We start from the raw sequence: 17,459 nt of genomic DNA, 5'->3' as shown, positions 1-17,459 counted from the left end.
ATTAAAAAATATATTTTATAGGTTTCAAGTACAGAGAGATTATCTGGATAATCCACATAAACCAAAAACTTGGAAGGTATTTAGAGAAAAGCTCTCCATTGAATTATTATTCAGCTCTCCTGATGATAAACTAGATATTCCATTACATTAGAATGGTTAAATGCGATTTCAGCTGGGCATTATTCGTGAATGTGTAATCAATATGCTAATGGTTTAGGAAAAGTCATAAGAACTTTTTATTATGTCCTGTGATTTTAAACTTGTTATGACACATATTGTTGACTCGAGATTTATAAAGTTATTTTGTATACCTTCCAAAGCCAACATGTTATTTTAAGAAGAAGGGGATCTTATATCTCATTTTAGTTAAAAGATGACTGAAATCTATTATTATTACCTTTTTTAACACCAAAACAATTTTCAAGGAGCTTAATATTTTTTTTAAACTGATGGAACTATATTGCTATTTTTGGATGCAAATCAGCTGTGAATAATTTTAAAATACTACCTGGAGTAAAAGTTATATAGTAGCTATTTTATATATTTATTATTGCTATTTGAAGTATATTTTTATACATATGTTTACAACTTGAATTTACATTTTCTTTCTGCTAAAAAATCTGACATGTATTGGCATTTTAAAAGCTATATTTTGAGTTATATTGTAACTTTGCACTTGTTAACCTTGAAATATTAATAAATTTTTTTGAACAGTCTCTTTTTTTTATTGAATAAAAAATACACTACAAAAATTCTAAGCTATGACATTTTATGCACAAGACAAATTTATGTAAAATTGTTTTGTTTAAATACTGATTAAAGCAATTGGATCATGATAAAAAGTGTCTTATTCTGTTAAAATTATTAGAACTAAATTTCTTTTTCATATTTCTTTGCAAAATTGCAATTGAATTAATAGTATATATGAATTTTAAGACAGCAAGCATAAAATTTCACAAAAGTCCTTATGTGGCTTAATTTTTTTATTTTTGGTCTGTTTTTTTTTCTCTCATTTAATGATGCAAGTATATTATTTCATTTTTAAATTTAAAAATATGAAATCTTTTTGTATGCTTTGCTATACTTACAGAAACTGTATACTCATTACAGAAATAAAATACAAAACGTGCGACTCCATTATGCAAAAATTGACCTAGGTATTTAGAGATTATATTGTGATCGGCTATATACAAATTGAAGAGTGAAACGTTTGTACATAACTAAAAATAAAATATCAGTTTAGAAAAAGGCTTCTGATTTACTTTCATTTGGGACTTATGTTGAGAGTTTTGACATAGTGTGAAAATTGGTTCTGTGCTGTAATTTAAACTTTAATGAGTGTTTTTCCTTGAGCTTAACAAAACCGATGAACAGGACATGTGAGGAAAAAGTGTAAAATGAAGAAAATGGGAGTTGGATAATGGGTGATTAACTTGATTGGTATGTTGTCTGGTACTTGGCTGTAACAATTCCGTATGTCATCTAAATGCAGTCTGGGACATTCAGCTAGATTCTTATTTCCATTATAATAATATTCAGCTCCTTTCCATGTCAGGGTTTCATACACTGGATCACTGCACCAAGCTGAAGAGAATCATGGCTGCTAGCCACATCGATAACCAGGACGTCAGAAGAACCAGGACGTCAGTCCTCATGCACACACACCTTCTTGTCTTCAACTTGGGCTATACGATGTTGAATTTTACACATCTTCAGAACTGTACAACCACAACAGAAAATGCAAATTTCTCAACACTGATTTTAATAGATTAAGTGGTAAGCATTTTCTGTGCAGAATGTTGTGGAAAGTAATATCAAAATATTTTTTAAATGTCTTGTTTACACAGTGTATTTTAGAAAATGCATTAGAATATAATAAACCCATAACTTTATAAAGTAGCTAATCAGGAAAGCAGAATTAATGCAACGTGTCCCAGATGAAAGTTTGGTTTGGAATATTTTTTTATTTAACCTTAATCCTTATTGGTTGTTAAGTTTTGATTCTCAAATTTGAAAGTATTAATTTGCTGAAGTATTGTATACAAGTCTGCATAAATAGCTTTATATAAGAATCATATACATAGTTCAGAGGTTTATTGTAAGGAAATACTATTTTTAGGGAATCAGGGCAAATACCCAAATTAACACGGAGAGTTAAGGGACTATTGCAAATTAAAGTAAGAATTTTGATATATATATTTTATCCTACATATTCCTGAGAGTGTGGGAAATTCTTGGTATGTAAAAAATTCAGATATGGTCATCCTCCACCATTAACACGTAGCGTCATTGGGAGAAATGCATACGCAGACGGACGACCGTTTACACTATTGCATTTGATTTACGTATACGGAAGTTCGGTGGTCAGTTGCATTTATTGCTACCAGATGTCTCTGTATTTAACTTATGGTATTCAGACACTTAACGATAAATTCGATGTTATTGGAAAATTTTATTTCTTCTTATGCGCTGTGAAAGTAAAGCATGTTAGCAATTTTTAGATATAAGTAAGGTTATCTCTATTATGAACCATTTCTAATTGCATAGAAGCTGAAGGTATTTTAAAACATTTCTTTGCGTTTCTAGAAGCCGATATATTAAAGAAATAATATACAATTAAAACTAAAATGTACTGCTAGTGCAAAGCAAATAAAGTTCACATTTAAAAATAGCTGGTACTTTAAAAATACAGAGCAACTGTAAAGAAAGGCTCACAATATTTACACAAAATCTGCCATGCGTGTATACTGGTGACTGTCCCATGAGATTGTATATTTTAAAAATACACATTTTGGGAGAAAACAGATAGCATATAAAAATTTAGCATTAATTTCTACAGTGTCATAGCTGGATAATTTATTAGAAATCTCATTTGTATTAAAATGCACTATGTGCAGTTATATTATCTATCATTATGTGCAGTTATATTTATTTTTAATTTATAAATTTTAAATTCATCTTTTAACAGAAGTTATAAAGATAAGCTTTTTTTCTCTTTATATATGTATACGTATATAAGGTAAAGAAAATCGAAATATTTAATTAATTCCCTCTGCTTCAGCTGGAGAGGACTGAATTTTAAGCAATTATAAGTTTTAAAAAAAATTTTTATTAAAAATATTTAGGGCATTAAGTCTCATGTTAATTGGTGGTGAAAGTTTAGAGTTAGAAACATCCCAAAGTCTCAGCACATGCATGTACATTTGCATAAAAACGAATATATATATATATGTGTGTGTGTGTGTGTGTGTGTAAAGGGAATATGCTTTAAATTTGTTTTATAACTTTCAAATTAATTCCTGAAGGGAAAATTTAAATAAATAAGAGCATAAATAAAACATTATATTTAATGCACAAAAATAACAAATAAATTATAAAACACAAATATAGATCAGATTGGAATACTGATTTTGAAGCAGTTTTTTAAAAATTTCTTATGCAATTTAAATCATGTGGCAGCTTTTGGTATTGGAATAATTATTTTTATCATAGTTTTCTTTTCCAATAGAAATTATTATTTGGATTCATATATATTAATTAAAAATGACTGAAATTAAAGAATGGGACAAATTTGTTTCACTGTGCGTGGCAAATGCTGCTACTAGGTGGCATCACCATTCAAACTTTTTTTTGAGGATCTATCTGTTCCATTGTGATTTTGATTCTTTCAATTTAATTTTCTGAATTTTTTTAGATTTACCTTATGGTTATTTCTAAATGCACAATTTTTCAGTTTTGTAACATTATCACAAGGAATAGCTTAGTATTTCAGAAGCTTTAGAACTTTGAGACCCTTCCTTTGAACAGAGAATCTGGAGTTTCGGAATGGTTTGATAACGAAGAATATGATCCTGGTGTATGGGAAATTGATCAATGCTGGGAAACTGAGTGATCCTGAGAATTTTCTTGAAGATTCAGATTCTGAAAAGTCTGATTTTATTGCTGCAGGACCCTCAAAACCAGTAATTCGTACATGGATTGGGATATCTGTTGTGGCTTGAACTTATACAGAAATTTTAAATGCTGATTAATATTGTTTTATTTGTTTTTGGAATGGCAACAGAATTTTTTTTTTTTTTTTTTTTTTTTTTTTTTGTTCTAAGAATTGTTTACTGTTGCTAAAAGCTTTAATAAAGATTATTTTTTATTTAAAATGTGGATTAACGTTATCTGAAATGAAAACTGAATTCAAATTATAAAAATTAATTTGGAGTCTGGAGCCAATATATCCATCAGCTCAAGCTCACAAGTATTTAATGAAAGAACTGGCCCATCAGATGAACTGCTGTTTTTGGAGGAATTTTAGCCCATAAATATATTGCTGACTATATTGACCTGTAATTTTAGAGACCCTAGCTTTCCAAACAAACCTTTAGGCCGACCTTTCACTCTAACAACATTGGAAGAAATACTTTGCTTGTTTTGCATCAGTCAGTATACGGTATTAAACTCCGTAGCTATAGATTATTGGTCTGTTTCACCAGTATTGCATGATGATTATATAATGAAATATGTTGGCAAAAGGATTAGTTGGCTGCTGTTGAATTTGCATCTAAATGATAATAGTCTGTAGCTTAAAAGGGATCAAAGTAATTTTGATAATCTCTGCAAAATGAGTCTTCTTCTCAATCATTTGTTGGAAAGATTTTTCTATTTCGACCAAATAAAAAGCGGTCTATTGACGAGTGAATGACAAAATTTAAAGATCATACTTCATTTAAATAATTTATGCAAAAAAAGCGAATTAAAAGAGAATATAAATTGTGGATAAAGTGTGATGAGTCTGGTTTTGTATGTCAATTTGAACTCTACACTTGGAAGAGTGGAGATGATGTTGAGAAAAGTTTGGGGAAAAGAGATGAAAATCCTTGTGCAAAAAACTATTTGGAAAAAACCATCATGTATATATATATATATATATATATATATATATATATGTATCATTTTTAAAAATGAAAAATGTATTTGCGTATGGCGTTAGTTCATTTACCAAAAAATCTGGATGATAAAAAAATTACTTCAATGTAATTTTGACTACATCATATGTAATAGCATGTTGCATCCAGTGGAAGGATAAAACAATTGTTTCCATTTTGTCAAGTTTAGATATGGGATATGCTGAGTATTTTGACCACCTAAAATGTCTATCAGATTGGCAGAAAAAGTTTCAAATGGTGGCATAGATTTTTTTTTTTTTTTTTAAATTTTCTAGATGTTTGTGTAGTTAAGTCATTCATATTGTGCAAACAGCTACCCACACAGAGAGAGCGTTTAAAATCTCTAAAATTGTTTAGAATGTGTGTAGTTGAAAATTTATTAAATACGAGTCCACTGGTATTCTAAGTAAATGGCCACTTTATGTGTCCTCGACACAAAAAGACTCCGATGCCAAATGTATATCTCGTAGACAGCATTATGCAGCACCAAAAAAGAGCAGTGGACAACGTGGATGTGTGAAATGTGTGAAGTTACATTGTGCCTTCAGAAGAAAAGAATTCCTTGTTTAAAAAAAAATTGTGAATAATTTTTTTATATGTTAGACCTTTTTAATTATTTGCTCCTATTGTATTTTTGTTTATTCTAAGTATGTATGTCTAAATTAGTATATTTTACAATTTTATCCTTAATTTTTTTATTCAAGTATGTTCATTTCATACGTAGATACTGCAAATTTATATGTTTTAAGAAACTGCAGTAATGCTAAAACTTGAAAAAGATTTAGTATTTTCTCCTAAAGAAATGAAAATGCTCCCTTTGCGAAATGTCATTGAATACTGAATGGATATGTATTTAGCTGTAAGTCATCATAGAAAACATGCTGAACAGAGGAAAGAGAGGTGAAATGTAAATAAACATGAGGCCTAAACATTCTCCTTTTCAAGCCTGTACCAAATAAAAAACTTGTCTATATCAAAACTATGAAATCATTAAAAAATATCTAAACAGTTTTACAAGGAGCTATTTATTTTTCGAATATGATCAATATTTTCTAGGTAATTATTCAAAAACGTTTTTATCTTGCATTTTCATTTAGTTGCTAAAACTAGGACTTTATATACGCATGTTAGGAGAATTTATACTTAGGGAAAGATGCCATTTCATTGCTCTAAATGTGTGCTAGGACAAGCGCTATCCCATTGCATTAAGAATTAAGTTTAAAAGTTTACCAGTATTTTGTTTTTCATGATGTACCATTGTATTAGGGGCTATGCTACTGTTGTTTTTTCACAATGTGAGAAACATGCATACATTCATGCAAATCATTCATTATATAATTTCTTTAAATATAATACTGGAAGATAATACTTGGTGACAACAATTTAAAAATTGATCCACCGTTTATAGGGAGACTCCACAAAATAGAGTTTTAAGACTAATAGTCATTCTGGGATACCTTCCCTTTGAACTGATAATATTTCCATTAACCATAATATTTTTGAAGACTGTTTTGTTTTGACAGAAAGTAAAAATAGCCTCAAGTTTAATTTTGAAAACTTATTTAAAGAATATTTGGCAAGCGGTTTGAATGCATGCAAAGAAACGGTGTGTTGTCTATTCAAATTAAATTTAATTTTCACAATTGAATTACATTTTAGAACTCAAGAATATAATTTAAGAATTGCTTGGTATATTCATATGCAACAAATAAGGCCCCACTGGCTGGAAATGTCCTCAGAACTGTAGGTCCTAGCCCTTTGTACAGGCCTCGGAAACCTGAAAGAAAGACAATTCAGATTTTTCAAAAATTATAGTTTATATTAATAATAAGTATTAAGAGTTAATCATGACAGTAGCTATATTACTGCATGAAGTAATTTTGCCCAAATAAAACATGTTGTATGAATATGGAAATACTTGGTACATCTAGTCAGAATAAACATATGAACCTAAAACTTTATTAATTTAGAGAACTCCTCTCATGCTTAAATCAGCAACTATTACGAACTCATAACTGATTGTGCCAAATTATGCAAAGGCCATCCCTCGGACATTTTACAAATTTACACTGTCTAGTATGTAGTGATAATGTGTACGTTAAAGTGATAAACTTAATTAAAATTTAGAAGGAAAACATGCTTTTTGTTTTTATTAATGCATGCAAATAACTGTTTATCTGTTGACATAATAAATCAACTCATACCAGATGAATAATCTCATTCCAAACAAATATGCAGAATAAATGTCAAATAAATAAACTGAAATTTCTCTCTTCATAAATCTCTAATTTATCCTTAAACTGCATACAAAATAAAAATGTTAATTTTAACCAATTTTTTAAATAAGCAATAAATTGATCTGAATTAAATTTACTGAAGTTTCCATGGACAACCTATGCAATCTGTCAAGAGTAAAATGAAATGGCCAATAACATTATTGGTCCGATAGGCATATATAGATGGCAATGGATATTCATAGACTCCAACCACTACGGATTCTTCGTAGTTTCTACAGAAATTATGGGAAAAACTATGGATTTTACAGAAACAGAATAGGAGAACCAGTACGCAAAACGGAACCAACTAATTCATCCAATGATTGGCTGAATACTCGTGTCATCATATATCACGTGTTGAGTGCGTTGCTTGTTTTGAAGAACAGCCAATCGTAGATCAGTAACTCTAACCGTTAATGACTTGTCAATAGTCCCCCTGCAACATCTGTCTATTGTGTCTGTCTCCCAGGTTCATTGCTGCTGCATGTTTAACTTGCCTTCAGCTCCATTGTTTGGATTACGGTGCGAACTTAGCGTGAATTGGGATTCGGGTGGAAGTTTTTTTTTTTTTTTAACAATGCTATCTCGAACAAAAAAGCCAAAATTATCAAAGCAGAAATTTAAAGATTCATATTCTTCAGAATTTCCATGCATTAAAGCATCCGAAATTTCTGTGAATCACGCACACTAGTGTATGCAATGAAGACTTCTCAGTTGCACATGCGGAAAAGAAGACTGTAAACGGCATGTTTTTTCTCAAAAGCATATAGAACTTGGCACTGTAAAATATAAAGAAATAATGAATTTCTTAATAAACAATGACGAAACAGGTCCTATAGAAGCCAAATGCTATTGTGTTCGATTTTTAATTGAGCACAATCTACCACTTTCTGTTTTGGATCATTCCAAAGAGCTTTTCAAAGCGCAATGTTTCCAGATTCTGCCATAGCAAACCAATTTAGCTGTGGTCATATTAAAACTGCCGCTATTGTGAAAACGCTTGCAGAAAGTACTGTTGCCGATATTATAAAATCAAGTGTGCAATACATCATTTTCTCCAAGTACTGATGAAAGTAATGATAACAAACTGTATCCACTGATTATAACATATTACAGTAAAGAAAAGGAAGTGATAATTATGTCATTGATTTCTATTTTAGAGTGCACGAGAGTTACCAGAGCAGGTATTTTTAATTGTATAAATGAAAACTTTAAAAGCAAAGGTTTAGAATGGAAAAATTGCTTATCATTTTCTTTAGATAATGCTAGTAATATGATTGGAAAGTTTAAAGGTGTAGCATCGTTTATCAAAATGCATCATCCAATGTTGTCCATGCCACCTCTTGCATATAACTGCAAAAAAGGCTACTGAAAAATTAATTGGCTCAGAAATCGAAATGTTGTTAATATTTTTATTTGGAGAAAAGTTCGAAATGGAAGCATAGCTTTAAAGTTGCTCAACAAATTTGGGGACAGAATGCAAAATCTCGTGAAATTTTGAAATATTGCTGTACGAGATGGTTGTCTCTTTTAGAATCTATAACAAGAATTTTGGAACAGTGGGATGCTGTGATAAATTTTTTTGGAGATCAACCAGATAACAGTGAGAATGAAGGAAAGAGATTGCAGAACATTAAAAAAATGTTACAATCACTTACCCCCAAATTGTACTTGTTATTTTTGAAAAATACTTTGCCTATGTTTATAACAGTAAATAATAATTTGCGACAACAAGCTCCTTATATGCATAAATTGAGAAGAGAACTTTTAATGAATTTATGTGTTAGATTCGTAAAACCATTAGTAATTTCTAAAGAAAATGAAGATTTTACTCTAAGATCTCTTCCATTTCGCAATTATAGAAAACAAGAAGAAAATGAAAATTTAGTGATTGGTGCAGGAAACAAGACTATATTTAAAAAATGCCAAGTTGAATGAAAGTGAAGTAAGATCATTTTTCAATTCTCTGTGAGCTGTTTTTGTAACTACATGTTCATATATACTAGATAAATTTCCACTAAGTGATCCGTTTCTAAAACTTGCTGACATCAACTTGAGGACTGAAGTTTCATTTTCATCTGTTCTTTAGTATCCATTATTGATGAAAAATACTTAATCAAGTAGAAATTGAATTTTCCATGTATCAAGTAGATGATTTGAAAGAAATTGTAGATTTGCATATTGATACAGCATGGGGAGAAATTGCCAAATTAAAAAAGTATGAATGGATTTACTAAATACAAAGTATTGCCTACTGTAATGCTTGCTGTCTTAATAATACCTCATTCAAATGCAGCTTGCGAAAGAATTTTTCTATTGTTAAAAAAACTCAGACGGAATTTCGACCAAATTTAGGTCCTAAAACTCTCGAAGCAGTTTTGATTGAAAAAATAAGTATGCAGGCAAATAAAGAACTGTGTTATAAAAAAAACATTCTCAAAATCAGAACTTAAGCTTGCTAAGCATGCTACATAAAAATCTTTGCATTCGTAAATTATAAGTATTTTTTTAATACTTATATGTTGGTTATTTTTATTTTCCTGCGGAAATGAAATCCATGTATGATTCATGGATTCTGATTTTTTCTATGATTAGTAGTGATTTAAAATATTTGTTTTTTTCATATAATAGTAGATTTTATAATGTAACAAAATTGATTACAATTAATAATTTATTAAAAATTAATGAATGGTTAATTACAACATGCATTATGCACGCATTTTCAAAGTTGTAAAAATGTCGTTCGCATGTTGACTACTGACAAGTTCTGCTGCAGGTTGGAGTCTATGGATATTCATCAGTTTTTAAGCTGTTAGATCCAGTTCTTAAAGGAAGGAAGATCCAAGTCCATGAAAAAGTTTTCCAATACATTTTGTTATGTCCTGTATGATCAAGAAAACTCTCATGTCTAATGGTCTTGTATGTTCAAGAAAACTTTCATGTCTAATGATCTTTTAGATTGTTGCATGTGAAAGACTTTCATTCTGAAAAATTTTTTGATTTGAACATGCTCAATTTAGATAATCACCATTCATACATATGGAATCAGCATTCGTTCGTTTCCAGCAATAAATGAAAGATGTTTTTTCCCTCATAAATAGATCGCAGTTACTGATCTACCAAAATACACATAAAACTCAGAACTGCCATTTATTGCTGTATTCAATTATTGAAAAAGAGATATATGCAGTGGATTTCCAAATACAATTCACTCTCATGAAGCCTACGAGACTATTTAAAATCTAAAACTATGAATTACATTGTCTGTGACATACAATGTTTTATCACTTCACTTTATACTGCATGCAAATTTTATGATAAATTTCATGGATTTTTCAGTCATGTAGTCAAATATAAATTATACATAAAAGTCAGTAATATAAATTATACATAAAAGTTATCTTCCCATTTAATCTGTCCAATATTGAAAATTCAACACCAAGGAGTGGCCAGAAAGTGATGAAACTCGACAGAGACGGACAGCAACAAATAATAAGTGATCTTTATTTTGAAATGTATGCATAATACAATGCGAGAACCACATCAATTCAGTAGGCTGTAGGACCACCTTGGATGGCGATACATGAAGCAACACATGTAGGGTACAGAGTCAATAAGACTATGGATTGTGCTCTGAGGAATGGCTCTCCATGCCCTGTCAACCATTTACCACAGTTTGTATTCTGAATGCAGCAATGGCAACTTTTTGCACAGTGCCATTGCAAATGGCTTCCAATCACATCCCAAATGTGTTCGATTGGTGAGAGAATGGTGGCCAGAGAAGCATCTGTACGCATTGGCTGATGTGAGGAATCTCTGGCCTATACCAGAAAATGTTAACAATATATACTACAATTTAACATTAAAACATTTTTATTATTCGCACAGTTGACTGCTTAAGTTGGATTTGGAGAGCTCTTTTCTGTGAACATACGGGGATTGGACAAAAATATGGAAACACCTCGTAAAATTCATGCTTGAGCTGAAATGTTTATTTCTTGCAAAAGCTGTTGGTGGTGGTGATGTGTTTGCTTACTAACGCCGCCTGTATAACATCCTATGAATACGTTGCAAGTGTCATTCGTTATTGAGACAGTATGCTGTGCAGTTGTGGATGCGTTACGACGGGCCTAAATGAATTCGAACGAGGGAAAATTGTTGGGGTTCGTAAGGTGGGTGATTTTGTACTAAGTTAGTTGAAGCATTTGCTGTTTGAAGAGGTACAGTATCTAAGATTTTTAACTCGGGCAGGAAAACCAGAAAAACAGCATCCGCTAAATCACGGCGAGGACGAAAAGGTGCGCCAAGTGATCATGACAGACGATCATTGAATAAGATTGTGATAAAAAAGAAGAGGACTGCAGCCTCAAAAGTGACTGGTCAACTAAATGTCACACTCGCAAATACTGTCAGCACCAAAGCAATACAAAGAGAACTCGACACGTAGGATATTTTTGGGCGAGCTCGCAAGTTAAAAGCTACTCATCACTGATCAAAATGCATGTAAGAGGAGAAAGGGGTACCAAAGTCATAAAACTTGGATTGTAGAGCAAAGGAAGAGTGTCGTTTGGCCATACGAGTCTTGCTTCGCACTGTTTCCGAATTCCGGGCGAGTTTACTTATGGCAAACGCCGTCCCAAATGTATGATAGAGACTGTTTGCTGCCAAGAGTAAAACATCCCGGATGTTCGGTCACGGGTTGGACAACCGTATCGTGGTATTCCATAAGACCCATCAAACTGTGTAAAGTTTCATAACTACTAAGACCATATGACCATTTTGCTGATCACGTCCATCCCATGTTGCACTTGCATCCCATTGCATGCTTTGTTTCCCAGTGGTGATGCCGTATTCCAAGACGAGAGAGCTTCTGTTCACACAGCTCACATCGTGCAGGGCTTGTCTTCTGAGCATGAGAGTGAACTTTCACATTTACCATGGTCACCACAGTCACTGGACACCAATATCATTGAGCCTTTGTCGGCTATATTTGAGAAAAATCTGCGTGAGCGCTATCCACCGCCATCATCGTTAATTGAACTTCCCAACGTTTTACAGGAATAATGCTACAAGATTACCTAGAAAAACATACAAGACGTCTATTTATCCATTTCGAGAAGCCTACACCTTGTTTCGAATGCCAACAGTTTTCATGCATCGTATTAATCACAGCAATAAAATTTTATTTCGGTGTTTTCATAATTTTATCCAGCCCCTGTAAATATTTCACTTGAAGAAGTCCTTTTAATTTGTTTTGGTTACCAATTGCATTAATTTTAATAATATATAAAAATAAATATTACATTTAAATCAAAAATAACTGACTGCTTCCTAAAATGTTTGCAATGATTAGAAAATAAAATAAATGATTCAATAACTAGTAGCATGAATTCTACAAGTTATATAACTTGGAAAACCATACCTTCTTTTCGTAAAATCTGCTTAGTAACATCAATCATTGACTCAGAAGTAACAGATATTTGCATGCGCGATTTTATAACATCTGCTGGAAATATTGCAACCCAAAATGACACACCTCCTATTCCTCCTGCTATTGTTGTTCTCAACAATCCTGTAAAATAAAGGAAACAACTCTATCATAGATGTATAAAAATTGCAAACCCTTAACCACATAGTAGTTATACTTAACACATAAAAGTTTTATACTAATATGACTTATAATAGCCATATTAGTATAAAACATACCTATATCATCTTTAGTTTTTCCTTTTGGTGTAAATAGCTCTCTTGCTAATTCATAGCTCCCAAAGAAGAAGAAATATCCAGGCATTTCTCGTATTACTGTGGCACCAAATCCTCTAAAAAATCCTAATGCACCCTCTTCTTTAAATATTTGTTTAGTAAGCTTCCACGGTCCTCTAAAGCAAAACAAGAAAAGCATATTATGATTTGAAAATGTTCAAAAAACAACACATACACAATGTTAAGAAGTTTCAAGTTAGACTTTTTTTTAACATTCCATAATTTCGTGTTTTACAAAAACTGTAGTAAACTTCCCAATGGCCTAATGGGCAGGACTACAGAACAGTAGAAGTTTCATCCTCCATTTTCCTTAATAGTTCTTTATTTATTCAAATTAAATTTTTAATTCAAATTATGATTTAATGTTTTTATTTCTAAATATTCTTATATTATTTCCTCTGCATATCAAGACTAAGATGCATAAAAATTATTTCATAAAATTAAAAATTCTACAGGAAAGAAAATTAAAACAGGAAACTGCCAAATCATTTTATGGAATATTTTGCAATTACAATAAAATAACAGATTATCAACTTCAATGACTATCAAGTAGCGAGTTTAATAAATTTTTTCCTTGCCTTTCAAGCAAATTCATAAATTATTTTTGAAGTACACATGTTGTTTAAAACTTTTTGTTCCACATATATTACAGCCATTCATTTTAATCTTTCTTCTGACATTGCATTTCTTAAATAGTTTTCTTACCTCTTTTAAGACAGAGAATGATCTCTCTGCAGATGCACGGGAAACTGCAATGGTCAGAAACATTATTTAAATAATATCTACATTAGGAAAAGTTGATGACATTTCTTTTGGAGCATGATATACTTGTGTGTCAGAAATAAATTTGTCTTCCTTTCAAAAACAATAAAAATCTGTCCCACTTCATCATAAAAATGCATAACATCTTAGGTATAGGTTTTCACTTTTTTACAGGACTTTGTTCGAATTCAATAACTTGATATTTAAAAGTTTTTTCCAGCACTTTTTATATACTTCATTTCTACAAGCAAGTTGTAATATTATATTGTAACAATTAATATTAAAAGAATTTAAAATAATTTTCCCACCTTCAAAGCAATTTAAATCTTCATTACTTTTATCAATCCCCCCTTTTCTGTGACCTACGATTCTGTTCTTTAAATATCAGAGATATCATTGCAATTGCCTTTTACCAAATTTATGATGGTATCCAGCAATAAAAATTCCGAAATATTTTAATAAATGAGCTCTTTTAAATTTGGTGCACTTAGTTATTTGTATGGATCTTGGTGTCAATCCTTCTCTGTAAAATGGTATTTCAAATTACTGTCATGAATATTGTTTCATATCTGCACAATTATTAATATATGGTCTCCACTACAGTTACTTTCTTTGAACTTGATGCACATATGTCAGATAAGGCTTTTTTTGCATGGTTGTAATCAATTTTTAATGAGAGTGCATACGTCTGTCCTAAGATATTCGGCTCCCATCGGCTACTAACAATAATGAGCCTTTCTTCATAACAAAATACATGGGAGAGATAGCCAAAGTGAGGTGACCGGCAAAGTTTTACAAAAGTTTCAGAACTAAAAAATCAATTTATTACCATTACACAAGATAAAAACATAAAATTCATACCCCCAAAAAAAAATCTGAAAAGTTTCAGATTTTAAATTACGTCCAAAGGGGCATTTTTTTTAATGTTTTGTGTGTAAACTTTATTTATTAAATAGCATGTTTTTTGTACTTAAACCATAAAATTCAGTTCAGTAGCAATGTCGCAAAATAATTTTAAAATGAGCATATCTTTACAATTTCTGATACACAGTTCCACGCTCGCTGGAGATAAAAAGGATTTTATTTTCCCCGCCGTAGAGTGTTGCCATTGCTCCCTTTTAAATCGTTGAGTTTGTTACTAAAAAATTCGTTAAAGTTTAATAAAATCGATAATAAAACAAATTCCAAATTTCAAAATTGGTCTTCCACATGTCCATATTCGCAGGAGGATTACGTCATTCAAATTCGATGGCTCTATATACCGTTGTTTTATTACAATGCGAGAAATAGACATACATTTATGCAGATTTTTCGTTATTTAATTTCTTCAAATATAATGCAAGACTCTAAAGTTTGGTGGCAACAGTTTGAAAAGTGAAACGGACATTTATAGTGATTCAACACAAAAGAAAACAATAGTCCTTCAGAGACAAAGCCCCTTTTTGGACTAAAAATTAAAACAAACTTAAATGAAAAATAAACTATATAAACAAAAGTAAGTTAAATTTTTTTTTGAGGGGGGAAAGGCAAATTGGTTAATAATCACACATATTTAAGTTATTAAATAAATCATTCTTTATAGATAAAATATTTAAATCATTTAATTTGTCCCAAAAATGCCTGTAAATAGTTTTATACTCCTTTTAGTGCTCAAAAAGATATTTCACCACTGCAATTCGCAGTGACAATACTTTAAAAAATTCCACATAGTTATGGCCACATTCAGAAATGTACACTGAATTTTCAAGTCAGTTATTGTCCTTAAACTATGTTCTACTGTAGAAATATTTTCTTGAAGCATATCAATATCCAAAATCTTAATTATTTCTTGTTTCATAAATTTTTTGTGTGTAACAGAATTTTTCTGTGCTTGTGTAAAGTTCTAAATAAATTCTGCTTTTAGTAAAACTATTACACTGAATAGGTGCAAAACTGTGCAACAATGCATGATAAGAGCTTTTATGCTAAATGAATAAATTTTCAGTTCTTTAAATATGCATGAACCATTTTTTATTACAATATAACTTTCTCCAAAATTGCATGGATGTATATTGTTTAGCAGTGTTAAATTTTTCTTTCGAACAGATTGCATTTCTGGTAAAAACCATTCATAACCAATCATCGGTAATGGTATTTGCTTTCTAAATGCACTTACAGTAAGTACTTCTAATAGTCTGTTAATTTTCACTTACATTTTTTTAATTTAAATTTTGAACTAATCTGAATATTTTGATTTAATTTTTCTTTCATGGGCATAACTCAAGTATTTTGTTTTCAATGATTGTTCATAACTATTTCTGTTACTGATTTCAGGCCAAGTTGGATATGATTTTTAATCTCTCAATGAAATTAAGTATGTAAGCATTTATCGTGGCATGCTAACAAATAGCTAACAAAAGGAAACTTGTAACAGTTTCAGAATACTTTTTTTTAAATTTCATAAATGTTATTTAAAATAAAACCCTAAATTTTTTTTAAAGAAACTCTTTCTTTCTGTAGCTCTTAAATGCTACTTTGGGCTGGATTATTTTAGTTATGAGAAAGCATGCAAAGGTGATCTGCCTAAGAGGAGGGATGCCTTCATGGGGAACTTTCTAATATTATATATGGAAAAAAGCATGAACCATGCAGGCAGGGATATGAATGCTTGTCAATCTAGCCATTTTATCATTTGGCCGCTAATGGGTCTTAAAATTGTTTCAATACATGTAAATGTTTTTGCTTTTTATACTCATCTGAATGAATTTGCATTATACAATTCAAATAAAATGATAGAAAATCCCCAAAATACATGTATTGAAACAGGATATAATTTTTCTTCAATTTCTGTGATGAATTATTGTATTATAATAAATTTTGTTTTACGTTCATGGCAAAACCGGTGAGCTCTGTTGGGTTGTTGCAAGTGAAAACATCAGATTTTTACTGGTTACGGAAGAAAGCAAGCACTGTCATTTGTGGAAATATATTCATGTGATGTGACGTCACACATGCACGATGCTACTGTTGTATTAGCTTTGCCAGTTTTAAAACATAATAAAGGTTGTCTAAGATGATCTACCTATGGTTCCAAATGATTCTGAAGTTATATGGTGGTGGTAGTTTTAGAAAGAGATGTTTAGTCTTCAGAAATACTGGTCATTTTCAAAGGTAGTTGTCTCAAGGAAAAGGACACCTAGAGAGGCTTGGCTATATTTTCATACTTTTTATATGCATAAAAATTAATTATGATTTAATAAACACAAAAAATTCTAAAAATTTATTTTATGAACGTTAAATAAATAATTTAAATATGGGTATTTATTATATTTTTACAAAGTACCTTGCAGTGTATTGTTCAGGATATTTATACTATAAGCCTCATAAAAAATTATGATTAGTTGTAAAGCACTGGAGCACATTTTTAAGCTCGTCTACATAGTCTGAACAGTGTTTCCTAAAAATTTTCTTTATCTAAGTAAGGCAGAAATATAGCAAAATGTGTTTATTGCAAAAATGTGTGCAAATCAATATTTGCTCAGCTGATTATTTGGATCAACTTGAATGCTTTACATGTAGCATTCACTTTCAGTCTACTGTGCAAAAGCACAAGCAATTTCATAAAAACCAGAGAACACCAGCTTACTTTTGTAGCTCATTAGAATAAGTTATTACATACATATAAATGTAATAACTAGAAATGCCATTGATGGCCCAGATGTTGAAGTATACTATAGAAATA

At 30.8% G+C, this 17,459-nt stretch overlaps 2 protein-coding genes across 6 annotated transcripts in view; one reads left to right on the top strand and one right to left on the bottom strand.

Annotated features, from left to right (window-relative positions):
- LOC118181780 (phosphatidylinositol 3,4,5-trisphosphate 3-phosphatase TPTE2-like) overlaps window positions 1-1,899 on the top strand; it is a 75,809-nt gene extending 73,910 nt beyond the window's left edge. For 4 of the 5 annotated variants that reach the window (XM_085807571.1, XM_085807570.1, XM_085807567.1 and 1 more), the window contains one exon: window positions 22-716. In XM_085807571.1, coding sequence (XP_085663697.1) covers window positions 22-134 — 113 coding nt within the window. In that variant the 3' untranslated portion in view covers window positions 135-716. Of the gene's footprint in view, window positions 1-21; window positions 717-1,555 lie in introns of those variants that run through there. The other variant, XM_085807569.1, reaches the window with a different exon arrangement.
- Window positions 1,900-6,548: 4,649 nt separating this feature from the next.
- LOC118181779 (mitochondrial ornithine transporter 1) overlaps window positions 6,549-17,459 on the bottom strand; it is a 35,098-nt gene continuing 24,187 nt past the window's right edge. The window contains exons 4-6 of the mRNA XM_035350968.2: window positions 12,920-13,092; window positions 12,636-12,785; window positions 6,549-6,714 (exon numbers count right to left, since the gene is read on the bottom strand). Coding sequence (XP_035206859.1) covers window positions 6,593-6,714; window positions 12,636-12,785; window positions 12,920-13,092 — 445 coding nt within the window. The 3' untranslated portion in view covers window positions 6,549-6,592. The remainder of the gene's footprint in view (window positions 6,715-12,635; window positions 12,786-12,919; window positions 13,093-17,459) is intronic.

This window comes from Stegodyphus dumicola, chromosome X1 (assembly GCF_044657685.1).
Source record: "Stegodyphus dumicola isolate Sdum_Otavi_A_Nest chromosome X1, ASM4465768v1".
Taxonomy (NCBI): Eukaryota; Metazoa; Arthropoda; class Arachnida; order Araneae; family Eresidae; genus Stegodyphus; species Stegodyphus dumicola.
The sequence above is the reverse complement of the archived record's forward strand: the minus strand, read 5'-3'. Positions and strand labels throughout refer to the sequence as shown.